This window comes from Asterias rubens, chromosome 17 (assembly GCF_902459465.1).
Source record: "Asterias rubens chromosome 17, eAstRub1.3, whole genome shotgun sequence".
Classification (NCBI taxonomy): Eukaryota; Metazoa; Echinodermata; class Asteroidea; order Forcipulatida; family Asteriidae; genus Asterias; species Asterias rubens.
In genome coordinates this window covers 12162463-12190316 of record NC_047078.1, presented here as the reverse complement: position 1 = coordinate 12190316, position 27854 = coordinate 12162463, and the positions used below count along the sequence as shown (strand labels likewise).

Below are 27854 nucleotides of genomic sequence, written 5' to 3'. Positions count from 1 at the left end.
TTGTTTAAATCTTGTGTCATCGAAGTTGAGGATACACTATAAATGAATTCAAATCTTATTTATAAAGATAAATTTTAAATACAACTTGATACATTCCAAATATCGCCAACTTTGTTAGCCTACAGAATTAATTTTTTAATTTTTTGTTTATCTGCACAGATCAATGACAATGGAGTGCTGTCATTTGTCAATGCTGCCGGGTTGTTTAAATGGCAGGAACTACCTCTTCCACCAATGGTAAGACATCATTTCATTTGGGGTTGGGTTAACTTGACATTGTAGTGACTGCTCCTTTAACTTCATTCAAAGAATTTATGAATAGGACAACTGACCAATCAACGCAAACCAGAGAAGAGTAACTGGTACCCTGCAAGCTAAAGGGGGATTGTCTGTAGTTTTTCACTGGTTGGTTGACACTGTGTGTAGTGACAGAACCCATTTTTCTTCTATCGCATTTTTTCTATGCTTAAAAGGAAAGTTACAGAATTGGTAAGAAAACAAAATCGTGAAGATCACAGATTTACATCAAACCTACACGATCTTATGATGATGATAGTAGAAAACATCCCTTGAAATATTCTGCCTGAAATGTTATATTTGATGAGAAATAAACATAGTAGAAAACATCCCTTGAAATATTCTGCCTGAAATGTTATATTTGATGAGAAATAAACAATTTAACTGCGTTTAGAGTTTATCGCTCATCAGTGAGCGCTTTATTCATATTTTGCTTGCATCGATGTCATGCAAAATGTGTAATCGGTTTTTCACTATTTTCTTGTGACCCAGATGGCCGATCGATCTCAAACTTTTACCGGTTTGTCAGTTTATGTATATGGTGGATTACATAAAGTGCTTACACTGCCAGCAACTGTATTGTTAGCAAAACCAATTCTGTAATGTTCCTTTAACTTTTACTTCCACTCTTCTATTTACGATTTTATGAATGAAGTTAAAGGCAGTGGACACTATTGGTAATTTTCAAAGACTAGCCTTCACAGTTCGTGTATCTCAACACATGCATAAAATAACAAACCTGGTGAAAATTTGAGCTCAATCGGTCATCGAAGTTGCGAGATAATAATGAAAGAAAAAAGCACCCTTGTCACACGAAGTTGTGTGCGTTTAGATGGTTCATTTCGAAACCTCAAGTTCTAAATCTGAGGTCTCGAAATCAAATTCATGGAAAATTACTTCTTTCTCGAAAACTATGGCACTTCAGAGGGAGCCATTTCTCACAACGTTTTATACCATCAACCTCTCCCCATTACTCGTCACCAGGAAAGGTTTATGCTAACAATTATTTTGAGTAATTACCAATAGTGTCCGCTGCCTTTAAAGGAGCAGTCTCAAATGTCATCTGCAGGGTACTGTTGCCAACAGCTCAAAGCAAAGCACACTGTCGCACTAATCCAAAACTTAAAAGAGTTGCCTGGACCAAAGCGTACCCACATGTAGCCCATCATCAGACCTAAAAAGTTACCCAACTTGGTACCTAACTGTGACCTTTCATTGTACCTTATATAAGAGATGCCCACACCTAGGTGTAGCCCAACTCCATGCCTAGGTAACTGATAGCCCCAACCTAGTATTGTAAAAACTTGCCAACCTATAAGCGTAGCCCAAGTACGTTTTACGATTATGCTTCCTCATCAAGGTGGTTGTACTTTTTTTATATTTGTTATTGATCTACTTTGTTCATTTAATATTTTAATTGTTCGATCGATACAGGCGGATAAGAAGAACATCTTGATAGCACCATTCATGGCAAACATTGATCTAGAAGTCGCTGGCAAAGTATACTACAGAGAGACGACCGACTCTGCCGAGCTGGAACGAGCCGTTGGAAAGATCCGGCAATATTTTGTCAGGAACAGCGAGTTCCAGCCCAGTAGTTTGCTCATTGTCACATGGGATCAAGTCGGATTTTTCGGATCAGCAGTGCCGTCAGTTGTGAGTTTTGGTTGCGGATACATTCAATCAACTCATCCAAAATTCAAACTATATTTCAGACATCAAACTTCTCTCGCAACTCTAGAGTGCTTGACTGAACTTGGTTTTACAATTGTATAAAAAGTGATTTTGCCGAGCTTCAGTTGAAACTGTGCATGGGCTGGATTTCACAAAGAGCTAAGCTGGTGAATCAATCTAAAGTAGGCTATTCCAGGCATTTAAAGGGGCGTTTACGTTTGGTGCCTCTTAAAATTAATGTCACTAAAAACTTACTCTGTGAGAACTACAGCAGTTTTGAAGAGTATAAATGGATTTTAAGAAAACTTTTCACTTTTAAATATAAATGGCAATTATGGAAAAGTATTAACTTTTATTCCACAAACTTTGAATCTGAGAAGCCTTACTGACAGTAATGCATATTCAGATTATGTACTCCAATTGCAGATTGTTCTTTGAGCGCTGACGTAACTGTCATGCTCCAAACTTTCGCCAATATCTCAAAAAACTCTTTGGAAATGAAATTAAGTGTTGGTAATATCTATAACTTGGTTGAAACAAACAGTGGGTTCCAATTGCCAAAAGCATACAATCCCTTTCAACGACCTAAACTAACGTGAGATTTTCAAATTATTTTGTTTATCTTCTTTCCAGGTGAACACCTTCCAATGTGTAGTTGTGTCTGACACAGTCAACACATTTGTTTTTTTCCTCTACCGGAATATTACTTGGATCACTGACGTAGGGAGCGGTGGTAATAAGGACACAGGCATTGGATTCAACCAACCTCAGGTATGCTTCAAGTATATTGTGTTCGGGTGGTTTGGTTGGTGTACCCCTTGCCTTCCACCTTTCTGGTCAGCTGGTCAGCAGAGTCTTGGTTGAGTCCAGGGCCCGATTTCATAAAGCCTGTAAGCACAAACATTTGCTTAGCATGAGATTTCTTGCTCGATAAAAACAAGATTACCAACCAAATTTTAATTTGTTGCATATTACTTGTTACTTGCATTCAGCTGTTGTTTGCTTATCCTAAAAATCACATGGACATTTGGTTGGTAATCCTGTTTTTATTAAGGAAGAAATTTCATGCTAAGCAAATGTTTGTGCTTAGCAGCTCTATGAAATTGGGCCCTGGTCGTTACACCTGTGTCCTTAAGCGACACTGTTGTGATGATCGTTCAAGTCTGAGTAGGGGAATAATGGTGAACAAGTTCAGATAAATAAGCAGGAGATTAACATGTTTAAGCCTTGAAAGTTAACAGAAATTTTTTGTAAACTGAATGAAACCTAACTGAGAGCCAATGTTATTGCATTAATACTGGTGTAATAGTATAGTGAGAACGAGGCAGTCAAGAAACAAGGTGAGCAGCAGTGTTTTGTACATGTTGAATTTGAGCAAGATCTTTATTGGGGAGTCCATACAGAAGTGAATTGCAGGAATCAAGTCTAGTTGTGACGAAGGCGTGAACAAGACGAAGAGTAGTTGCTTCATCCAGGTAGTGGTGAATTTGTGATATGTTCCTTATAGCCATGAGAGCTCCTTTGCAAACATTATCAACATATAATAACACCGAGGTTACAGGCAAATTCCGATGGTTCAATGACAGACTGGGCAATATGAACTGTTGGCGGAGAAATGTTGTTTATGAAACGAGATCTTAAAGATAAGATCTCAGTTTTGGAGTCATTCAGAGCAAGATGCTTTACTATAACTGCTTCTCTTCACCCAGGGGAATTTGGGGTACCTGTGAGGGTTGAGGTTGATAAAAGCCTTTGGATCGCTTCGGTTGCCCAGGCTGTTTTCTCCCCAGCATGCTAAGGGAGCTGAGAAAGAGTACAGGAATGTTATTGGCCCAGCGACCTGGGCACTATTGTAAAGCACATTGTGACGTTATTGTGCAATGCGCTATAAGAACTTGTTATTATTATTAGAATAAGAGATGTTAAATTTTATTCTTATTATTCAATTTCAGGTCGGCTTTGATGCAGGAGACTCAAGAAATAATGAGATTTATGATCTGGGAGACTTAGTCGACGGGGCGCTAGATCTTCCATGTGCCTCAAACGTGGATCCAAAAGACCCACCAGGTTTCTTCATTTATAAAGTGTCTGGATCTAAAGTGGAGAGCCCAAAATGTGGTAAGTACTGCTGCTCTTTAGTCCGAGCTGGTTTCCATGGTCACTGTCTTTTTTAGATCAAGTGGTTGAGTGCAGGACTTCAATCACAAGGAGCAGGTTCGAGTGTGCACATTTAGGCAACCACTGACTAGCAATGTACATGCGCAGTGACACACTCACTCAAACGACTTGTTTGGAAGCCTAGGTCAACCATCTGACCCACAGTATTTAACACTCTATTGCCTTCCGCCTTTTCGCTACAGTGTTCTGGTTCCCCTCTGCACTTACACATGTTAGCATGTTAGCGTGGTCCCATGGCTGGTTCCAATAGGTCGACCACAGTAGCCAACCAATGGTCTACCACAGTAGTCAACCAATGGTCGACCACAGTAGTCAACCAATGGTCAACCACAGTAGTCAACCAATGGTCGACCACAGTAGTCAACCAATGGTCGACCACAGTAGTCAACCAATGGTCGACCTCAGTAGTCAACCAATGGTCGACCTCAGTAGTCAAAATACTGAGTCAAAATAGTCAACCTTTTGATAACCACGTTGCGCACTCTAACTTGCTAAAGTTTGTACGGGTAATCCAGCCTAGACTGGTCCCAGGTGCTGGTCTAGGCTGACGGGCCCAATGATTTTATTCTGTGAACATGCAGTGACCTACGCTTTCCACATCTGTGATTCGAGGTGATGTAGTGTCAGCTTGCACTTTCGATGATAATGTTCAAGTACATGCATGCAATGTTGTTTTATTCACCTATGTAAATATGTGTAAATGTACAGGTGAATTGGCTGTGAATTTTCACTTAAAATTGATGTGAAGGTCAAAGGTAAATCATGGCAAGATCCGACCAGGGTTCAAGGCAGGTATCTGGCGTTGTTCACGAGCATCGAAGTGTGATGACAACAGATGTTCATGCTAAATCCGGCCAAGCTGATTTTACCATGACTATAGAATAGGTATTGTCGTCTAGTTACTGAATCAAAATGTATTGGTTTATAAGACTCAAAATCATCAAAAAAGTTTTTGTGCATGATCCAATTAGGTCCACTGTTTGGTAAAGGAATTACATGGAGATAACAGGTGTAAGTTGTCAGAAGAAAAGGATGTCTTTATCCATAATGTTGGCCCATAATGATGAGCAATCTTTTCTTCAAATAGGTCCGAGCGAGCCACTGCAGCTTTACCCCGACTATGCCGGTATGTTCGGCGGTACCAAAGTCACCGTTGGCGGGTTTTGCTTCAGTGAAAACGATGTCATTGAGGCCAAATTTGGAACTGCCGGTAAGATCACTTGCACCTACGTGAGTCGTTACCAGGCGTCGTGTGTCGTGCCAAGAATGAATAGTGTCGGTGATGTGGACATGACGTTGTCTGATGGATCCAGAGATATGACCGGCACCATGAGGATCAGTAAGTTAAATGATTCAGTCAATAATTTTTAAACAGTACCCTTAACGGAAAGTATATTATCCACCAAAATACAACACCTTCGTCTGAGATTAGCAGAGCTTCATACAGAAGCACCAAAGAACCTGTCTCTCAGCTAATCACCTGGTCACCGAAACATGGAAGGAGAAACAGGAGAAGACAAAGGCTCAGCTATACAGATGTAGTTGCTAGGGACATTGGGGTGCTTCCAGCTGATCTTCCCAACCTAATGAGAGATATACAGGGATGGGCGAGCCTCAACATGATTGACTAGAGAGAGAGAGATATGTGTGGTACTCACTCATAAAATTTATGGCAATACAAACCTACTTAGTTAGAAGCACAGCCGTCGATTTCACAAAACTCTTCCTAACTTAGAATTAATCTTATGACTTAATAGTACGAGTCTCTATCCTGCACTGTAGCATGCAGACCTTAAGATTAATCCTAAGTTAGGACGAGTTAACTTGTCCTAATTCGAGGTAAGACGAGTCCTAACTCTTTGTGGAATCGACAGGCAGCAGCTTTAGATAGCATAAAGCATTTTGAGAATCATTTCATTTTGAAGAAAATGTGGTTATTGAAGATAAATGTAATTTTTATCACCCTAATTTTGAATCCGTTGACCGTTACTGTCAGAAAGGTTTTTTAATTATGGATTATCTATCCTACGTGGACATAACCGCCCCAGACTTTCGGCGATAATTTTACAAAAACTATTTTAGTGAAATTGTTTTACTCATTTCTCAAAACTACATCACCTCAGCAAGTTATGTTTTAAGGGAAGCTTTCCACCATATTTATCTTTTAAGCCTGCATAAATCTGTGGACATTGTATTTTGTTTGAAGTACTCAAGCCCTTTAAGAAATATGTTTAAACACTATTATTCATAAATTTCTCCCTACACACGTTTTGTTTTCAAGTGCCCCTTACATCGCAGCCCCCGACAGTGAGTCGTACGGACCCATACGAGAGGAAATGGCTCCAATCAGGTAACCAGCTCCAGATCACATGGGATAGAAATAGTCTGGTCTCCGATCTTGTAAACATCAACATATTGAGCTACAAGGCGGGAGAAAGGAACGAAACCACGAACACGGCCTCCCCAGAATGGGTGGTAAGTTCAATGACGTCAGTCTGGGACCAGGGGTCGATTTCACAAAGAGTTAGGACTAGTCCTAACTTAGGTCTAGTCCTAACTTAGGTCTAGTCCTAACTTAGGACTAGTCCTAACTTAGGACTAGTCCTAACTTAGGACTTGTCCTAACTTAGGACTAGTCCCAAATTAGGTCTAGTCCTATTAGGACTAGTCCTAACTTAGGTCTAGTCCTGACTTAGAACTTAGGTCTAGTCCTAACTTAGGACTAGTCCTAGGAGATATTAAAAATTTAAGGCTAGTCCCAAGTTAGGTTGAGTAACTGTGGCGTGTCATGGCCGAGCGATTAAGAGCTCTGGATTCAATCTCTGGTGTTTGTTCAGCAGAGTGTGGGTTTGAGTCCCGGTCATGTCACTTGCTACGTAAAATTGGGGAGGTAGTGCTTTCTGCTCTACCGGCCAGGCTTTGGATTGATGATACCCAAGCCTACATCCGTATGGACTGTAAAAGGGGTAACCCTGTTTCAGCCCTAGGAGTGGGTGGCAACGCCCTCTGGAATAAAATAATTGTAGCCCACACCTTGAAGTGGCCTTCAGGCCTTGTGTGTCTGGCGACTTGTATTAAACAAAGAATTTAAGAATTGTCCTAACTCGAGATAAGACCAGTCTTAATTCTTTGTGAAATCCATCCCAGGGCTACATTTTAAGAAGCTGTTGAGCAGAAACTACTGATTTGGGGTTAAACAAAGAAAAATTTACTAAACTTGGATTAGAAGCAAAGACCTTCGGACTAATTTGCCGGCGCTTTACCAACTGAGCTCTCAAGTTATTTGTTGGCGGTCTCCCAATGTTGTTAATATCCTTGTTCAGGGTGCAAGTCAGAAGCCACAAAACCATCAAGTGCCAAGTAGCCATAGATCACACCAAAGTTTACGATACAACCTGGGAAGCGGCAGCCAGGAGGGTCACCTAAAGACATGTGACTATTAATTTTATATATCAAATAGCAAAATCCTGCTTGGACCATTTCTATGCTAAGCAAAAAATAGCTGGGGCAGCAGTTACAACAATGTAAACGTTCTGGACTTAAGGCCTTGAGCAAGATGCTTCACTATAATTGCTTCTCTTCACCCAGGTGTGTAAATGGGTACCTGCGAGGGTAGAGGTTGATATTTTTTGATTATTTGAAAAAAGTCTTTGAAGCGCCCGGCAGCCTGAGGCTGCATAGGGAGCTGCTACATGTAGGTGGATAAGATTAATGTTATTAGCCAAGTGACCATTGAGACATTATTGTAAAATGCGCTGTATAAATTTTGTTATTATTATTAGTATTGGTTTGTCACTACAACGCCATGAACAGCACCGACGCCTTCGTTCATCGGACACAAACCTTCTTAGAGTGCCCCTCTCACATCACTCCTGGGGAAACCGTTCTTTCTCTCGGTCCGGTCCTTCCCTATGGAACTCACTCCCCGTTAAACTGAGAAGGGAGACTTCCTTCAACACTTTGAAGACTGAAATCAAAAGCCATAACTCTTCTAACCAGCTGCTTCTCCTTCTGTTTATTTTGATTAATTAATTCCTAGTTCCTAGATGTAAGCTAGATGTAAGGGTTCCTGCGCCAGGATATTGTTTCCTATATTATTATTATTGACTATTTGATTTAATTGTTTTGTAGGAGACCGTAATCGCAGTCAACGTTTCAAACAGTGGGAGATACTCATTTACCTCAACAGGGCTCCCAGATATTGACCAAACTAACGCAATGGGAGTCTTCCGTATCTCCGCCTCTTCTAAACCGTAAGTTTCCTTGCAACAACGGGTTTGAACAGGCATGCAACTCTTCAGCAAAAAAAAAAAAACGCGGAAAATAATTTTGTAAAAAAGCAATAAAAACCCTACCGAGCCAGACTGTGCAAACAAATGGTGTAGAAGTAATGCTGTCTCAGTGATTTTATTTTATGCAGAGTTTGTTTGTAGCGACGGATTTCCATATCATGAAACACAGAAAACCATGGATCCGCGGAAGAGCTACATGCCTGTTTGAATTTAATTATGAACTCCGTCATTAATTATGACATGGTGCAGTCCTCTATGAGCTAAAGTAGTATTCCCAGCCAATTTTCTATACCTTCCGCCCAGGTAGTAGTTAAAAAGCAGGACAGTACTTTTTAGAACCGAGAAGTCTCCCAACAGTCCGATAAATCTACTCCACGGTAGAAGAATACATAATATAGCAGGACAATTCTCTAAGAACAAACTCTACCTGGCAAGTAGATACACGCATGATGTTACCGCAAACCAAATATTGATACCTCACCATGCAATGCCTCAAATCCTATAATTATGACATCATCGTAATTTAATAGCATTTTGCAAGTTTCACCAGCATTAACATAATCCAGCCCCATCTTTAGGTAAACCGATGGTAAAACAATGGAAACTCGTAGATTGGTTACCATGGCGAACATGATTGGCCTATGAAGAATCTCACTTTGACCTCTAGATGAGGGCGCCCAACTCAAAATAAGTCAGATGCAAAGGTCTAACTTTCAACAGCTTTCACCTTGAATTTTTATTTTCATATTAATTTTCTTTAAAGTCACCTGGAAGTGGTATTTTTTCAAAATAAAGCTTTTGTCACTAATATATGTGTTTTGATGAGTGGAATGTGAATAAACAGTTAGCTAAGGTTTTAAAAAATCAGTTCTTATGTTATTTACAAATTTAAGAGTAGACCCCGACCCGAGAGTGCGCTGTTCGTGACATCAATCGAGGCAGACTTTGCCTGTAATGCATAGAGTAAACACAATTGCAAAGTACATGTACGGACCAAATCGTGAGTTTGTACGTTTCAAAGCATTTTTTTTCCGGCAATGCCGACCAGGTGTATTGCTGCTGAATGCAGAAAAACACTTTTTGAAATGTACCAACTCACGACTTGGACATACATGTACTTTGCACGTGTATTTACTATACGCATTGCAGGCAAAGTCTGCCTCGATTGACGTCACAAAAGGGGTAGGCGGAGTCAGCCCCCAAACAACTTTATATATTTTTTAAACATATAAATCGTGACAAACAATTACTAAAAAAATTGTTTTATTGTTCGTAAGCATATACTCTTATGTTTGAAAGAAAAAAAATTATATTTCCAGGTGACTTTAATAAAAAATTATGGACATCCTAAAAGAATAATCACATTAAATATGCATAATTTTAATTGCCCTATTTTCATGATAATTATTGTTTAGGGATGGTGTGACCCTCACTGGTGACCTGCACTTCTTGGGTTACCTCATCAAGACTACAAGGTACCAGGACAACCCAGAAGATTGGTCGCAAGAGTACTGTAAAGATTGGTTTGATGAGGATCAGTATGAGCCGGCATTTGCACAGGACGTCAACGCTTGCCCGTGCACCCTACAGCAGGCGCTAGCGGATCAGGCTCGCTTTGTCGCCAACCCGTGGTGCGATTCCACATTGCAGAGTCCTGAGGGCATCAAGGCACTTGATTTCTGCTTCGCGAGACCTGGGATCAAACATTGCGCTCTGGATATCCTTCAGAGGTAAGAACAGCTGTGATTTGATTCTATATAATTTCCCAAGATGATTTATCCGTCTTGATTGATCGAAAGAGATTCCATGGTCATACCTGCAATATAAAAACAGTTAAAAGTGAATAGATAACTTGGACTCATTGCGCTCATCAGACGAAAATATGGCGGCCCAAAAGTTGGTGTTCCTGGTTTGATTGGCAGCATATTGCACCACAGCACCTTGTAAATCATTACATGGTGCTTTAAAAGAACAGGTCTCATTCTTCAAAACGAAGCTCAACATACCTTGCAGAAAATAATACGGAGTGCTTTGATATTTCCCAAGGGGTGTGATAATGTGCTCTTCTTATTCTTATTATGATTATTTAGTCCAACCCGCTCTGCCAGTGAATGCTGCTATGACGGAGACGACAACCTGGTCTATGCCCAAGACTCCATCTATGGCAGTTTCTCCAATCGTGTTAGTCGTTTCAGCGGGACCAGTCCGCCACTCGACAGTGTGACTAGCGATCTGGTGCCGTATATGTTCTGTATTGTGGTAGGCAGTGACCCAGACCACTACTACCAGCGAGCGAGGCCAACACGCGACTGTAAAGATTACAAGCCAGTTCGACCTGGTAGGTTTTTGTTTAGTTTTACTAAAAGCAGTTTCATTGAACTTCTCTTTGTCTAAACCATAATGCCTCCAATCCCTAGAATAGTCAGTTGCAGTATAAGGTACAAAGTTTAAGCACAGTGGCGTGCACAGCCTAGCAGTTAAGAGCACCGGATTTAAGCCTTGGTGTTATCAGCAGCAGAGTTTGGGTTCAAATCCCGGCCATGACACTTGTGTCCTTGAGCAAGGGACTTAACCATAATAGCTTAAACAATATTGGGAAGTTATTGCATTCTACTATACCAGTCAGGCTTCTGATGGATGATACTTATGCCTATGTCCTTGTGAAAGGGATAACCCTTTGTCAGTCTCAGGAGCGGGTGGATGGCAACTTACCCCTGTTATCTCAGGGTCGATGGCCCAAACTAGTTAAATGTAGCCCTCACTTTGAAGACACTGTCTGTTCTTGTGAGTTGGGCGATACCTGATTCAAAAAACAAATAACTAAATACAAAATTATGTAATGGTGTGCACCCATACTTCATCTACTGTTTCAGTCTTGACTTTCACTTTTCACTTTATACCAAGTGATCAAACATTCTTCTAGTTGCATAAATCAGAATTACGTTAAAGGTTTGCCAAACAGTTTCAACAACAAAAATCATTAAATTTAAAGAATGCTCTCTTGCATTAGCATTCAACAGTCAAGAGAACTAATTCAACTTGAAAGTCTAAATTTATGGATTAAAATGTTTACAACAAGTCATTGACAAATATTTCTTCCCCTCCATGGACAACATTGATTATTTTGTCTTCTCCTCTCTTGATAATCCCCAGCGATTGTTTACGGTGACCCGCACTTTGTGACCTTTGACAACATGAGTTACACCTTCAATGGTTACGGCGAGTATGTCCTTCTCAAGACGAAAGACGCCACCACTAAGACGGAGTTCCGCATGGAGGGAAGATTTGAAAGAGTTATGAATTCTGGAGGTAATAATTATGTATATTTGGTTTGTGGTAAAACCATGAGTGTGTCGATTTGCCATGTAGAATTCGTCCTTCAGAGATCTATCTTGCTATATTCTACTAATGCAGAGTAGGTTTTTCGGAATTCGGGAGACTTCTCAGTTCTGAATGAACTGTCTTGCTTTTTTATTACTACCTGGACTGAAGGTAGAAAATCAGCTGGGACTACATGCACTACTTGAGCTGAGTGGATCATTATTAACTTCACCACTGCAGAGTGAGTCATTAATTAGTCTCAGATTTTCGACTAGCTTGCATCTACTCATTGTCAGGAGACTGAAGAAATGGTAGAGGAGTGGGCCTATAGACCAATCCGACAAAACAAAATCGGTAGCGCCCTCTATTGAAGAAATTAACAAACGCGGTGTCTTTGTGCAGATAATCTAGGCATTGAAGACACCACAGCAAATTGCGTGCGGTGCTCAACACTTGCGCGCCCGTTGGGCGTCAGATTGGTCGATAGGGTTCAGAGGTGTCAGTGTAGAGTCAGTCACTGCTTTGATTGGCCATTATATAATTCTGATAATGAAGATGAGGATGCCTCATAAGTGAACTTAATCACTCTAGCTAGCGAGGTAAAACAAAAGAAATTATATTCTTTATTCCCGATGAAATTCTTACATCATATTCAATTTACCTTTGTCTGATGTATGCGAACAGGAGATGCCGTGAATGCTACAGTTTTGACAACTCTTGCGATACGTGAGAGCAATGACGACGACAATCGCATCCAGATTGAGGCAAATGACATAACAATGATGAATCTAAGAGTGGGACAGACCGCTAAACTGCAGGACATCGGAAACAGTAGATGGCAACAGTATGGAAGTAAGTGTGAATCATATTATTTCAAATCATGGCCAGCGGTTATTCAAACTCTGGTGTTTCTGATCAGCAAAGTGTGGGTTCGAGTCGAAGTTGTGAGGCCTGTGTCCTTAAACAAGACACTAAACCATGATGATTTGTCCTTGGGATGGGAAATAAAGCAGTTGGTTCCAAGTGTTGTGTAACGCACCAAAAAGAATCCAGTATGCTTATCGAAAAGAGAAGGGGGTTCGCCCCGGTGTCCCTTGTTTGATCGTAAGCATAATACGCCACAGCACCTTGTAAACTATTACATGGTGCTTTGAAGAAGTATGTTTAATACTAAAAAACGTAGCTTTACATATCCTGCTCAAAAACATACTGAGCGCTTTGATATGCCCCTGAGGGTGTGATAAAGCGCTATTCATAAATGCCTCAGACAGTTTCGCTAATCCTATTGGTGGAGAGTGCATCACGTGGGTGTGTATAAACCTTTGTTTATGACCGGTAAAAAGTGTTAATTTATGGGCGTGACACGCGACCTTGCATCTGTTCTTATATGACAGTTTCTTCATTCCTATTGGTCGAGAGCAACGGCTGAAACAGTGCCACATCACACGATACGTGCGATGCACACAGCATTCCCTTATAAGGAGTTGTTTACCCGAGGGCGGCGGAGGGCTTTACCATTTCATAGCTGGAGGGGTGTTGTGTTGAAAGAAATCATTTAACAATTATAATTTTTGCATTCATTTTACCTTTTGACCAAAAAGTGATGATGTTTTTGATCAAAAAGATATTTATGAATGGGAATCAAAGTGTGTTGAATTGGTTTTTAACTTGTGGTTTAAACCCGCCGAGGCCTGGTTCTTGATAATTTACCTCGACTTCGTCTCGGTAAAATGATCAAGAACCAGGCCTCGTTGGGATTAAACCACTAGTTGAAAACCTCTTCACCACACATTGATTCCTTTATTTAAAAACCTAGTATTATTATTAAAAAGGTACCACCATGGTCAGAAAATTTTGACAGTTCGGATACTTAATTGTAGGGTTTTAACAAAGTATTATCAGACAGTGTCTAATGTGTTTTCAATCAACAGCTTAAGAGCCTTGTCACACGAGGCAATTTACAGGCAACCAGTTCCAGGCAATCTCAAAGAAGAAAAGCCATTCACATTTCAGTGTTCTGATAGTTTGTTTATTGATTGCAAGACATTTTTGAAAAAATGACTCATGTACTACCAAAGTCGTCCTGTAGAATGCACTGCAGTTGGTTGCATCTAAGTTGCCTGTAAAAGTTGCCAAGTTCGACAAGGCCCCAATGCAACAAAATTGTTTGTTTCCTGTTCCAGATTTCTTGGTGATTTTCCCTGGTAACACCGGCACAGGAGTAATATCCAAGATGGTATTCCTATTCAAGCAGTCACAGATCGGGATTGTCGTTGAGGCAGGGGACCAGTTGGTGTGTAGCATGGTGTTGCTCCCAGAAGACTTTAAGGTTAGCCGCTAGAATTTAAATTTAACTAGGAGGTTTTTCTTTAGAGAAGCAGACTGTGGGTTTGAATCTCGGTCATGACTTGTGCCTCTGAGCAAGGCAATAAAACCTACATGTAACTGCTTTGTAAAAAGGTATTGTATTCTGCTCTTGCAAGCAGGCTTCTACAGAGGGTGATACCCATGCCTACATCTTTGGACTGTGGAAGGGGTAACCCTTTTTTAACCCAAGGAGTAGATGGCAACGTGCCCCTGGAGACAATTGATTTGGGTCGATAGCCCAAATCAGTTAAGTGTGGCCCACACCTAGAAGTAGCCTTCACACATTTTTGCAGTAAATTAAAAGGCCCTGTGCAAATGTGATACGAATTTTGATGTCACAAATTCGCAACAAAGTTCAAACTTTTTCTAATTTTCTTGTTTTGAATTCAGGGACTTAATGAGATTGAGGGATTACTAGGGAGCTGGGACGGAGACATGTCTAATGACCTCAAGGATCCCAAGGGAAACACTCTCCCTAAAACAGCCTCCTCGCAAACCATCTTCTCGGACTTTGGACAAAAATGTAAGAAAGTTTGCACTTCTGAAATTTGTATTCTTGAATATTATTTAGATTGATTATACTGTCAAAATTTCAGCAACAATAGTTTAGATGTATTTCTTAAATTCAACTCGTGAATTACGATTAATGGTTCACAAAAAGTGTATAAAGAGACTGTTCCCACTGTAAAACTTTGAATATTTTTGGCGAGCGCAAAGCTACTTTAGCATAAACTTCTACTTTGTATACTATGCATGATCTGTCCCTCAGGGTTTGATTTCACAAATAGTTTTTGGACTAGTCCTAAGTAAGGACTAGTCCTAACTAAGGATTTGTCCTAACTAAGGACTAGAATACAAATATTTTAATTCGTGGAATGGAAGGAATATTATCGCTCAGTAAAATTGGACTGTTCCATTTCACTCGGCTTCGCCTCGTGAAATGGAACAGTCCAAATTTTACCTTGCGATAATATTCCTCCCATTCCACTCTGAGCCACTCAATATTTGTTTTATATAACTGACATATAGATCCTTGTAGTTTGATGAATTTTAAAAGTATAACTTTATGAAAAATCACACAAATTACTGACAACTAAAAATCATATAGCGACGCTTGGCGGCAACAATGGAAAAATCGGATCACAACCTTCTGCACAGGTGCTCCTTTGTTTTAGCAGCGGCGCTGCGGCGCTGTACTGCTCAAAAACATTGGGAACAAGGATGATTCTAACTGTTGAATGGAAACGCTATTCCCGATGGACGAATAGGTATTTTTGATCGCCGGTGCGGATGGGAGTAATAGTGAATGTCACGTGAAGTAAGTTTCACCAATCAAATGACAAGGATCTGTATGTCAGTTATATAATCCTAACTAAGGACTAGTCCTAACTAGGGACTAGTCCTAACTAGAGACTCTTCCTAAGAGGTATTACAAACTTAAGGCTAGTCCTAAGTTAGGATGAGTAATTTGTCCTAACTCAAGATGAGACTAGTCCTTACTCTTTGTGAAATTTACCCCAGACCCTCAAGCACCCCCATACAGAACAAAAACTTATGGCAAAAGAACTGTTGCCTTCAGCGCACCCACCCTTTGCGACTCTGTTCATGCTACCCTAGCGCTCTGTTCTCAGTCAAACCCAGATCTCTTCAAAATACACCTTATCTTTTTTGTAAATCTTTTATTGTTAAATTGTTTATTTGGATTGTTTGTAAAACCTACTGAAAGTTCTCCCAGAATTTAAATACGCTCTATAGATGATGTTACCTCTGACGTCACATGAAAACCATAACATGATTCGTGCGCATACCTGCCTGGCAAAACCTTTGTGTTTTGGCAGCCAGCTAGAAAGTGTATGCAATCTTACAATGACTACGCGTCTTTTTGCCCGGGGAAACATGACGTACACAGTGTTTTGTCAACAGGGTGGTTTGAATGTAAACATAGGTCACATCGTCTCTAAGAACGTCTTACTAGTCCATCTCACACAAGAATATTTTGATCTTGCAACTCTAAATGGACTATTCCATTTATGTCCAGGGGAGGCCTTTCCACCGACGATATTCACCTACATTGGAGATAAGTTCACCCATGGAGAGTACCAGTTCAATGACTTCACCCCTATCTTCAACCCACCTGATGATGTGCCTTCCAGGGAACTCAAATCAGTCTGTGGTGAAGATGAAGCATGCATGTGAGTCAGGAGTGACACGGTTGCATTGTTTAAGTTACAATATAAAGCGCCACCAAGAGTTTTTCTAAGGAGAGGAATTTTCACAATACCTGATTTTCATACTAGCTTGAACAACTGACGTCACACTTATCTAGAAATTTGCCAGAGATCTGCCTTGAGTCCACATCAATTCCCCTCATAATCACCTTTTACCTCCCATTCATTTTACGCGACTTCAGAGTCAAATCCTACATTGTATGTGCTGTAAACATATTTTAAAAATGGATGCTGCTGCATGCATTACAGAAAGTGCATCTGCCAAACAAAACACGTAACTTCCCATTTGTTCAATGAATATCTGATCCAATAAAATCACTGGTTCCATAAAATCAATACATGTCTTTGTCTTGCGGATAAAGACAAGGGATTAGTCTAAATGATTTACTAGAGGGCAGACCGGGGTCGACCCGGGGAAGCTAATCAAATGCACCCATAGTGATCTCAGTTTATAATAAAATCTATTAAATTTCTTTTTCTTTTACATTGAATTTTCATTCTTTTTTTCCAACAAGATTTGACTACCAGATGACAGGTCTAGCATCAATTGCAGCACACACTCGTATGGGATCGGAAATGGTGCAGAAAACAATGGCCGCTTCTAACAAAGGTATGCGCAGTATCTTTCTTACCTCCTGAGGGCATTTAGTAACCAAAATGTTTGTTTTTATCTAAGATTTAAAGTGTGCTTTACTTTAGTGAGACTTGTGAAGAAACCTCAGGCTTGTCTCAAAGATAACATTCTAAGTCTCTGTGGTTTAGTTTAGTTTTAGTTTGATTAGACTTTCCACTGGCATAAAAGTATAAATATACAAATCGATACATAAAGAAACAAAGAACAAAATAGCTAAAAAATACTTAGCCAGTGAGGGGCGAGGAGGAACAGGTGACCAGCACCTCTACAAAGCCGTCCTGCCACAAAGAATGTCCCCTAATACTCACCCCACAATTAAAAACCTCACATCTCACTGTTAACAAAAAAAAGGGGGGGGGGGACACTGAAGGTGGTACTGACAATTACAGACTACAACAAGAGCAATGGCAATGCGACACCAAAGTGCAAACATCATCCGCTGAAAAGTCAGCTACAAACTTGTCCCTGTAAAAAGGGACGCAGAAGAGTCTTGTTTGTAAACAATGTAACCCAAGGTACTGTGAACTTCTTCCATGGTTTCTCAGAAACCCAATTTCAAATGAGGTGAATTAACGGCAGGTAAAAAAAAACCTTGTCCTAGATGGTACTTATCCACTGGTTGTCCTGGACTTATTTGGACATGGTCCCTCACAAGTAATCTCGTAGAACATGTTGTCCAACTTAAAGGAACATTACAGAATTAGTATAAAAAAATTGTGTCGATCACAGATTTACCTAAAACTTACAGGGTCTAATGATGATGATAATAGAAAACATCCCTTGAAATATTTTTGTCTGAAATATCATACTTTTTGATGAGAAATAAATAAAACTAATTTCCCGTTTGGAGTTTATCCCTCAGTGTGTGATTTAATCACTTTTGTTTTGAATCAATGTCGTGCAAAATGACACAGATAGCCGATCAATCCAAAACTTCTACAGGTGTGTCAGTTTATGTAAATGATGGATTACATAAAGTGCTCACACTGCCAGCAGCTGTTTTGTTAGTAAAAAACAAATCTGTTATGTTCCTTTAATTATGTGTCTCAAACAAAATGATCTAGACAATAACATTAATCGTTTTTTTTTTCTTCCAGTATTGATGTGTCCGTATATACCAACACCTGCCCGTGGGTCCAAGACCTTTGTTGAAGCCACCAATCATGCTCCAGGCTCTGTGATTGAATTCAAATGTGACGATGGATACATCTTCCTTGGTGAATCTCATCGTGAATGTAAGGAGAACCAGCAGTGGTCTGACGCTTCGGAACCTTCCTGCTTCGGTAAACATGTTTATGTCATAATGTTATATAACAAGTACCATTGTGTCATACACATCCATTCAGAATGGTGTATGGGTGTCCACTATCTCTTACGTAACTACGCAAAAGCTTTCCCCTAACCATGTGACAAAGCAACTGTCTCGATAGTCTGAGGAATTCAAATTTAAGTGGTAGCTTGTGATCAAGCATATCATTGTACCAGACAATAATTGGATCCAACAGGCAAATGGCTCCTTGAGCCATCCGAAAACCAAAGGTATACCGTCTCTTTACATCTTTCTTGTTTTGTCGACCTTGTGTTTTGAAAAGAAAATAACAAGATACCTTTTGCATTGTTATTTACTGTGTAATCGATAACGTTTACAGAGGTGAAGTGTGGCACACTGGATCCACCGTCATATGGAAACATGAAGGTAGAGGTCACGGGAGAAGTGATTACAGCCACTTTCACGTGCGACAACGGTGCCGAGATGACCGGCAGTGCTACCAGAGTATGCGGAGCTGATGAGAAGTGGACTGGAGAGGAGACTAAGTGCACACCGCGTAAGTATACCTAGCAAGAATGTCAGAGCTCTAAAGCCCCGTTCATACTTCATGCGAATGCGAAGCGAAGTTGACGTTAATTTGACGTCACAACTCTCCTTTCGCAGCGATATTCCCAAATAAGTTGAACAGAGTTGAACTGCTGCGAATTATTCGTTGCGAATTTGTGACGTCAACGTTGACTTCGCATTCGCATTCTCAGAAAGTATGAACCGGACTTAAGGGTTTCCATTGGACTTTGTCTTCAACTGCCCCGCGGAAAGTTACCGTGACTGGCTTGGTGTAATTCTACCGTGCGTTCCCACCTGGACTTATATTTCGCGAAGTTTGCATAGCGTTTTACAGGGTGGTCGTGGTAGGTTTACAGCGCTGTGCTGTTCCCATTGGACTTTTTAGCTGCCCTGTTAAGTAACCGTGGCTTCGCGGAAGTCTTCTGCGATCTCTTTAGGCCCGTAGTTTGACATAATGGTTGCGGTAAGTTGACAGGGAAGGTTAGTTTACCATGCCTCCTAATCGGCTTGAATTTTGTAATTTTACACTTAAGGCGTGTGACTTTTTAAAAAAGCGTTATTTTTACGCTTAATGCTTCCCTTCACCTGGGTATCAAGAAATGGTTACCTGTCTTGTTGCTTAGATGTATCAACACAGTTTTCGCACTCAGTCTGACAATATTATGCGATGGTAAAGAGAAAAAAGAACTTGGACTCCCTCCAATGCATTTTTACAAACTTGATACCAATCAGTAAATAAATCAATTGCATAAGTCATACTGTCATTAATACTAACAACTCTTGTTTATTCGTTGTCATTGCAGCCGCGGGTAGTAACACAGCTGTCATTGTTGTTGTTGTCATCATAGTCATTGTTGTCATTGTAGCTGCAGTCGTTCTTGGTGTATATTTTTACAAAAAGGTAAGAAATGACAAACAATATGTGACTGGGCACAAATTCATGTTTTTATATTTTGTTTGCAGTAACACCATGTGTGTATCTACTTGCCAGGTAGATTTTTTCTTTTGAGATGTTGTCTTGCTTTATATTCTTCTACCGAGGAATAGATTTTCAGAATTTGTGAGACTTCTCAGTTCTGAAAGAACTCTCTTTCTTTTTAACTGCTACCTGGGCGGAATGTAGAAAATAGCTGAGAATTAAGTCTCCCAAAAATCAAAAAATCTACACGCAGTAGAATATAGAGCAAGACATTTCTCTAAAGAACAAAATCTACCTGGCAATAACACACTCATGGTGTTACCACAAACCAAATGTAAAAGCTTCAGTGATTTCTATTTATTTTGGTCTACCCATTTTATTATAGACCGATGTGTGTTAGCACTGTATACTCAGTACTTACCCGAGTTCTGTGAAAAAAATCACAGGCATATCACTTGGGTGGGATTTGAACCCATGACCCTTGCAATTCTTGAGCGTGTCCTACCAACTAGACCACCGAGATTTCCCGGTAGCTAGAGGCAGTTCAAATACTATGTTTTAGCAGCGGATACTGCAAACGATTTAGTAGATGTTACATGTGCATCTTTAGTGAGTTCTTAAGTGGCCTCTTTTTACCCTTGCCAATCCTGTATTAATACCTTTCAATTCTGCCGTTTTATTTTGATAGAAGCAACTGACAGCCTCTCAGACGGTGACCAGGCCGCCAGATAGCGCCTACCAACCCGTTGAAACAACTGCAGCTGGCGAGGGCGGAGACATAGAAATGGGTGCCAAGAACTCCAAGTCTGCGGAAGATGACGGTGGATTTAGCGACAAACCTGATGATAGAGATCTAAAATAGTAGATGACGCAATATGTCACTAATTTGTACAAGACCGCCCTCTGTTGAAAGTGTGAGAGGCGCATTACAAGAATCTCCCACTAAAGGGTTTTGATACTTTTTGTAGATCAAGTTGTTGGCTATATCCTACTCACTGTGAATGAAGACACTAGGGTGTGCTTTAAATGGGTGATTCACGTAATGGAAACGTTGTACTATGTCAGTCAGCGGTTAATCATACATAGGTTAGGTTGTTAGCAAAACTAAGTAATTTTCACCGGTTTCGTTTGGTTTGTAATTTTGTATGGTTTGTGATTTTCAAATAACAACGATGTACATAAAAACAATGATAGTTGCTTGCATATAATTACATAACAATAAATTTGTATTCAAGGGAAAAAGAATATTCTGCCAAGTAATAGTAAAAACATTACCTTAAGAAATGTTTTAATGTAAATAAAGTAATATCACTGTTCCCCATAATAAATCTACTTTAGAAAGTTCTGATTGTGTACACACATTCTTATGGCCTGGCGGTTTGTGCTTGAAAAATGTTAAGCAGTTTAAGGCCGCAAGCATGTCACTACTTAAAAGCTCAATTAAAGATTTTCCAAGTTTCACCACTTAAACTCCAAAACTATACATCCGTTTCACCAGTGGATGTGTTTACATTGAATTATTTCGGTCATAATGGATGAGCAGTTACTGCGTGATTCAATTAAGTCCACTGTTTGGAAGGAGTTACATGAAGATAACAGGTGTTAGTTGTCAGATGAAAAAGATGTTTTTGTTCTAGCCCCTTTCTTTAATGTAGCTTTCCAGTAATGTGCTATTTAGCTCTGTGCAACTAGCCTGAATCATTTCAGAGAACAGTGGATGTCACCTAGAGTTCTCACAAAGGTCTCCCTTTAATACCGAGAACTTTTTAAAACTTTGAAATTAACGCAATGTACTTTAAAATGGAAAGAAGGTGGGGTATCTTTGCTCGCCCCATCAAGGACCTCAGTTCGAATCACGCCTGGGCACTAGGTGGGTTCAGGTTCGAGTCCCATGCTGACTGTGTTTTAGCTATATAATAATTATGTGGGGTTTTCCTCCCACATCTAAATTCTGAAACCACTATCCTCATCTTCTCTCACTTGGGTCATTTGTTGGTGCAGGGATTAATTTTGCTTTTCTGAGAGTCCTTGGCTTGTGAAACCAAGAATACTTTAAATAACAAATGAACTGAACTAAAAATATACCTTTTGGGAAAGTACTGTACTTGCTGGGTCTGTGGATGTGTTTTAGAGCAATTTTGTTGTCAGTAAATTTGTGGGCTATAGTTGGTGTTTGTGTTTGACCATAGCATTAGACCTTGGCACTTTCTCAAAACTATTCCAAGATAAGTTGTTGAAAAGTTATCCATAATGGGTAAGTCATTGAGGATAAGTTGTGTAATGAATGTTCCATTACAGTTAGATATTGGCCCAGTACAAAACGTATTATCTGTACTGTGTTGACAGACTCCTCAATGATCAGTCTGTGGTTTAGCCAAAATGATAAGGGCTCAATTTCAAAGAGCTGCTAAGCACACAAATTTGCTAAGCATGAAATTTCTTCTTTGATAAAAACAGGATTACCGACCAAAATGTCCATTTGTTGCATGATGCTTGTTACTGGTATTCAGCTGTTGTGTGCTCATCCTGAAAACCACGTGGAAATTTGGTTGGTTATCCGGTTTTTATCAAGGCAAAAATTTCATGCTAAGCAAATTTTTGTGCTTAGCAGCTCTATAAAATTGGGCCAAGGTCTCAAAACCCTTGCCAATGTTCTTGTGACTTGATTTTTGCTCACTTCAGCCTGTTCTTGCAATACCCTACCCTCAAACTTATCCGCAAGCAGTCCTATTAGTAATTAAACTTCTTGGGGATATCTTGCAGGTTGGAAACTCAACTGCCGAAAAGTCTCTCCACAAGTTGTCCTAGAGTAGTTTTTAGAAGATGCTTTTAGCTGTAAACTGTAGTTTTATTATAGTAACCTAGAGAAATATCACTGTGCAGTATGTATTTTTCTTTTACAAAAAAGTTAATGTTTGTTATTGCATTATTTGGTCTTTTAATGTTCAGCTATATAGAGTAGGCATATAAACACAGTTTAAATTAACTTTACAATAAAAATGTTCTTGTTTAAACCAAAGTATAGATTTACTAAGTAAACAGAACATTCAAACTGTGAAATGTATCGGCCCAAAAGCATGTCCAATGCGCATATCTGCGAGCAAAACATTCCGGGTGATTTCCGAGTGATTTACGAGTTCTAACATCACATCAAGGACAATGGCGTTGTGAACTTGGAGCATACGGCGCATAACTACAAATCGATAACACTATTTGCCATTCTGTAAAGACCTTTTCATGTTGACAAATAAACCGCGCTAGTAAGCATGGACGACCGAATGCGTGTTATAATAATCGTGTTATGATAAACAGATGTTCTGACCATAATAGTTTCTTCTTTTTTTGCAAATTTTCAAACATCTCCTAAGATTTGTTTCCTTTGTTGTATCCAACAAATTCTGCACTAAGTATGATTGTTACAAACTGTGGCCGTCTTATGTTTCTCTGCATTTAGTTTTCCAACCTTGGAAAAAACTTTTGGCTGTGATGACGTTGTGAAAGAAAGGTCTAGACAGTTGTGTAGCTTCTTGTGACTGCATGTCTTAAAGATAAAATGTTGCTTAGGACTTATTTGGAATTCGTAGGTGGGCATCGTGGAACGAATGTCACGCCCCACACGTCACGGAAGATACTTTGATATTGACGTTATTTTGAGGTTAATGTCAACAATAAACATTCATATGTGGTACTTTATTCAGTGAATTAAAAAGTTTTGTTTTTCAGAGCCGATTCAATTTAAACATGCAGTTCGTGTCTCAGAAATGTTCAACTCATTGGCACCAAGTCTTTTATTGTAAGCTTGCACTACGTGTCATTAAAAAGTTCAATAAACAACAATACAACACCACGAGCACTGAGTATTTCTTCTTTCTTTTTTGGCTGATTTCACAATCAAAGCTCTATGAATCAACGTGAAGGTACTGGACACTATTGGTTATTACTCAAAATAATTGTTAGCATAAAAACTGCCTTGGTAACGAGCAATGGGAGCTGTTGATAGTATAAAACATTGTGAGAAACGGCTCCCTCTGAAGTAACAAAATTTGTGGCTTCAGAAATGAAGTTTATCATGCATCTGAAAGCACACAAATTTGTACAACAAAGGAATTTTTCTCTCATTTTACTTCTTGCAACTTCGACGACCAATTGAGCCCATTTTTTCCACAGGTTTGCTATTTTATAAATTGTGTTCAGATACACCAAGTAAGAACTGTCGTCGATTTTACAAAGAGTTAGGACTCGTCTTAACTCGAGTTCTTAACTTAGGATTAATCTTAAGGTCTGCATGCTACAGTGCAGGGCTGGGACTCGTCCTAAGTCCTAAGATGATAAATCCTAAGTTAGGAAGAGTTTTGTGAAATCGGTCTTAGTGAAAAGTTCCAAGTGTGTCCAGTGCCTCCAGTTGAGATCAGTCTCTGCTTTATTTTCTGAAACCGAGCATTGGTACGTACATCGCCTCGTCCAAATACTGAATATTGGTTTCTCATTAGAATTGCAAAAGTACTAGGCCTTAGCATTTGATGGTTCTTTGGAATTAAATATCTTGAGAAACAATGGAATTGGATACTTTTTAAACAATTTTCATCTGCAGAGATTTGGGTAGCTTTTTTCAGCAAGGCTCTCGTGGTTTAGACAACAGTGCAGCCGTGACGTGTCTGGTAGGATAGACCAAATGCGCACGCGCGAGTGACGAAGCCACGAGGTCTTTTGCAAACTTGATTTTGCGCGGTTTTGTTTTCGTTGTTGTTGTTGTTGTTGTTGTTGTTGTTGTTGTTGTTGTTGAGTTATTCATAAAGTTTCAATCCTCAATCTTATAGTGCTGAAAGATTAACCAATTACAGCGCGTAGTAGGCAAATTTATCCTGACCTAGTATTTTTGAAGGTGCGTGGAAAAAAAACCAGGCCACATACGGGCTAAAATGCATACATTCTCGACCCCTGGCGGTGGATCTAAGAGAACTATGCGGTTTTTAACGTGGAAATAGTGAACATTTCGATTCCAAACTCGAGTTCTCCACAAAACGACAGTCCACTTATTAATAGCGCCCGCCAACCCCCCCCCCCCCCCCCCGCGGCACACACACCCTGTTTACTCCACAGACAAAAAAATCTTCAGCTTGAAAAAATGTGGGCTCAAAACACTACAAAACATACCACCTCATCATACTCTACATAACAAAACACCGATTGAGATAAGATTCATGAACCTATCCATACAACCTACCCGACCCATGTGGTTAATGAATAACACTGTGTCAATATCCAGTCAGACAAACGGAATGTGTATGTTATAACACAATCCCACTAAACTTAGTCTTGATTAAATTTACTAACACCAATGACAGTATAGTTTAATCATAGTTCAATCTTAGGCAAAGTGTTCGTTTTGAAAGCATTCGATTATTATATACAATAACAAACTGACATGTGACAATTAAATTTAAAAAAGTGGAAGCGTTTTTGAGATGTCGCAAAAAATTCGAAGTCCATACAGGAAAATAACATGCCGTATATAAATAGGAACACACAATCTGAAATTTGGGCATAATAAAAACTGACATTTTAAATATTATATTACATTACTTCGAAGTGAAATATTCCTTTAAATTCTTTATATCGAAGCGGCTGTACTTCTAACCAAAAGATTTTTTCAACGTATACCTTGCTCTTTTAAAGGCTGTGGACACTATTTGTAATTACTCAAAATAATTATTAGCAATGTGTGTACTGTGGTTGGAACTGTTTGTTGTGGATTTGGAAGACTTGTTTTCGTAATAGTCAAGACCAACAAATGGACTTAGAACGCCACTGAGTTCCGTTGTTAATGGGCAGGGGGTGGGGATATTTTCGCCGGAGAAAAAAAAAATGAAAGCAAAACATTAAAAAAAAAAAAAAAAAAAAAAAAAAGCCTCGCATGAAACTGAATCATATTTCATCAAATAAAGCTTGAATCTTATTTGTTTGTAATTCAAGTTAATGGTTAACTAACAATGCCCAGCACAGGCTATCACGCATTAAAGCTAATAGTTGAACTTTGGACATAGCATTATGTGTAGACCTTTGCCCGTGTATTGTGAACTGGGGTTGGGTTAGCGTCAGTTAGTGTACATTCTAAGGGCGGGAGATAGTGCTCAACGACTGCCGCCATTTTGAATTGCTGGTTGTGTTTTAAAAAGTTCTGCTGAGAGGGGAAAATGGAGGCTAAATTCCCACTTTTAGCTTGGATTTTGCTTCTGGTCTGCGTCGTATGCGTGGTGTCTGAACCACCGATACCACCAACGGAAGAAGGTAATACATTTGGAATAATGTTAGCGATAATGAATGGTGTCGGAAACTTGATGAACTAGGCAGTGGACACATTTAGTAATTACTCAAAATAATTATCAGCATAAAACCTTCATTGGAAACGAGTAATGGGAGAGGTTGATAGTATACAACATTGTGAGAAACGACTTCCTCTGAAGTAACGTATAGTTTTCGAGAAAGAAGTAATTTACCGCGAATTTGATTTCGAGACCTTATTTTTGAACTTGAGGTCTCGAAATCAAGCACACAACTTCGTGTGACAAGGTGTTTTTTCTTTCATTGTTATCTCGCAACTTCGACGACCAATTGAGCTCAAATTTTGACAGGTTTGTTATTTTATATATGTGTTGAGATACACCAAGTGAGAAGACTGCTCTTTGACATTAGGGTCCAGTGACTTAAGAAGCGCCTTGACTGTCCACCAATACGGCGGGGGTGCTACTCGCCCAAAATTCGGCAAGTGCGAAAACTTCGGGCACAGCAAGAAGATAAAACATTCGACAGGAAGCAAACACTGACATTTTTTTATGTTTACCACTCACTAATATAGTGTTTGTTTCACTCATTTGGAATCACCGGGTACGCCTACTGTTTTTATTCACTGTGTGGAAAAATACTTGTGTCTAAACTTCTAAAAAAAATTGTTTTCTTCTTCCGTCTGTTTTGAATTCTTCGTCGATTAGCGCCGAACTTCCACCAAGTTAATCAGCGACCACAGGACTGAGTTTTAATTATTTTTGCCTGCACTATACCCTTCATTGCTTCCTTTGTCATTCAGTATAATTTGGACTGATGCGATACTATTCTTAACTCCTTACAATGTTTGCTCTCAATAATATATTTTGTCCCTTGCAACTATTTTCTTACACTGTATACCTTACCTAGGCCTACACTTTATTAATGTTTCATGGTAATATCTGTTTTATAAAGTTTCCAATTATCTTTTTTATGAACTGAAACTTCTGGAAGTATTATTACGGAATTTAATTCAAATTTATATGCCCAATTGTTTGTTTATAATTTTGCTATCTTTGATTTCCCCCTTGAGCTATAGTACAGCTAGCCTGTTCTAAGTTTGTGGTTTTCATAATTAAAACATTCTCATAAGTTATTTGTATAATGATAAAGGGTGTTGCCCTTTTAGATAATGATTTTATGCGCCTAAATTAACACCAGTTTAAATGATTTCACTGTGTAATTACTTACAACTACTACTAGTACTAATAATTGACTTTTTAGTCAAGATAATGTTGAAGTAACTTATGGGAAGTAGTTTTTCACATTATTTTTTGCAAACGACGCTCAGACCTAAACTATCCTTTATTTATAAATGTAAGCCCGATACACTTTTTTTTTTGATAAGGTAGTTCTGAACAAAATGTAAGGGCTTGTATAACATAGCGCCGATGTAGCCGCTCGCAATAAAAATCTCGACGTTTCGACGCTCTGTCGGCTTTTCTCCTGAATGAGCATGCCTCACTTATCACGATCGAGTCAAGCAATGGATAAACATACAGCAACAATATTTCGCTACGGCTGGTAGTGTTGTTGTTGCTGTTGTTTTTTTTTTTTTTTCAAGATCGGTTCCTACCCCATCCCACATCTGCTCATGTAATTGCATTTTAAATGTAAATAAAAATCCTCTTTTGTATTTGAATGCAATTTCGCCCCGAGAAGTAAAGGCAAAATCCACTTATGGTCTACAAGAAAAATATATCTTAGATGAAAATCATACTTTTCAGGCCGGGGAGCTGAGGTACATCAAAGATCGTTCAAAATAGATGAATAGGTGCAGAAGACT

General features: G+C 39.4%; 2 protein-coding genes across 2 annotated transcripts in view; both read left to right on the top strand.

Annotated features, from left to right (window-relative positions):
- LOC117301486 (sushi domain-containing protein 2-like) overlaps positions 1–22208 on the top strand; it is a 31207-nt gene extending 8999 nt beyond the window's left edge. Inside the window, exons 3-21 of the mRNA XM_033785508.1 lie at positions 160–237; positions 1732–1953; positions 2605–2742; positions 3924–4089; positions 5237–5488; positions 6431–6624; positions 8281–8402; positions 9857–10171; positions 10532–10779; positions 11595–11750; positions 12447–12614; positions 13946–14091; positions 14520–14652; positions 16168–16321; positions 16873–16967; positions 18089–18274; positions 18641–18817; positions 19632–19729; positions 20436–22208. Of these exons, the coding sequence (XP_033641399.1) occupies positions 160–237; positions 1732–1953; positions 2605–2742; positions 3924–4089; positions 5237–5488; positions 6431–6624; positions 8281–8402; positions 9857–10171; positions 10532–10779; positions 11595–11750; positions 12447–12614; positions 13946–14091; positions 14520–14652; positions 16168–16321; positions 16873–16967; positions 18089–18274; positions 18641–18817; positions 19632–19729; positions 20436–20609 (3222 nt within the window). The 3' untranslated portion in view covers positions 20610–22208. The remainder of the gene's footprint in view (positions 1–159; positions 238–1731; positions 1954–2604; positions 2743–3923; positions 4090–5236; positions 5489–6430; positions 6625–8280; positions 8403–9856; positions 10172–10531; positions 10780–11594; positions 11751–12446; positions 12615–13945; positions 14092–14519; positions 14653–16167; positions 16322–16872; positions 16968–18088; positions 18275–18640; positions 18818–19631; positions 19730–20435) is intronic.
- Positions 22209–25941: 3733 nt separating this feature from the next.
- Positions 25942–27854, top strand: part of LOC117301561 (sushi domain-containing protein 2-like) — a 29870-nt gene continuing 27957 nt past the window's right edge. Inside the window, exon 1 of the mRNA XM_033785591.1 lies at positions 25942–26035. Coding sequence (XP_033641482.1) covers positions 25942–26035 — 94 coding nt within the window. The remainder of the gene's footprint in view (positions 26036–27854) is intronic.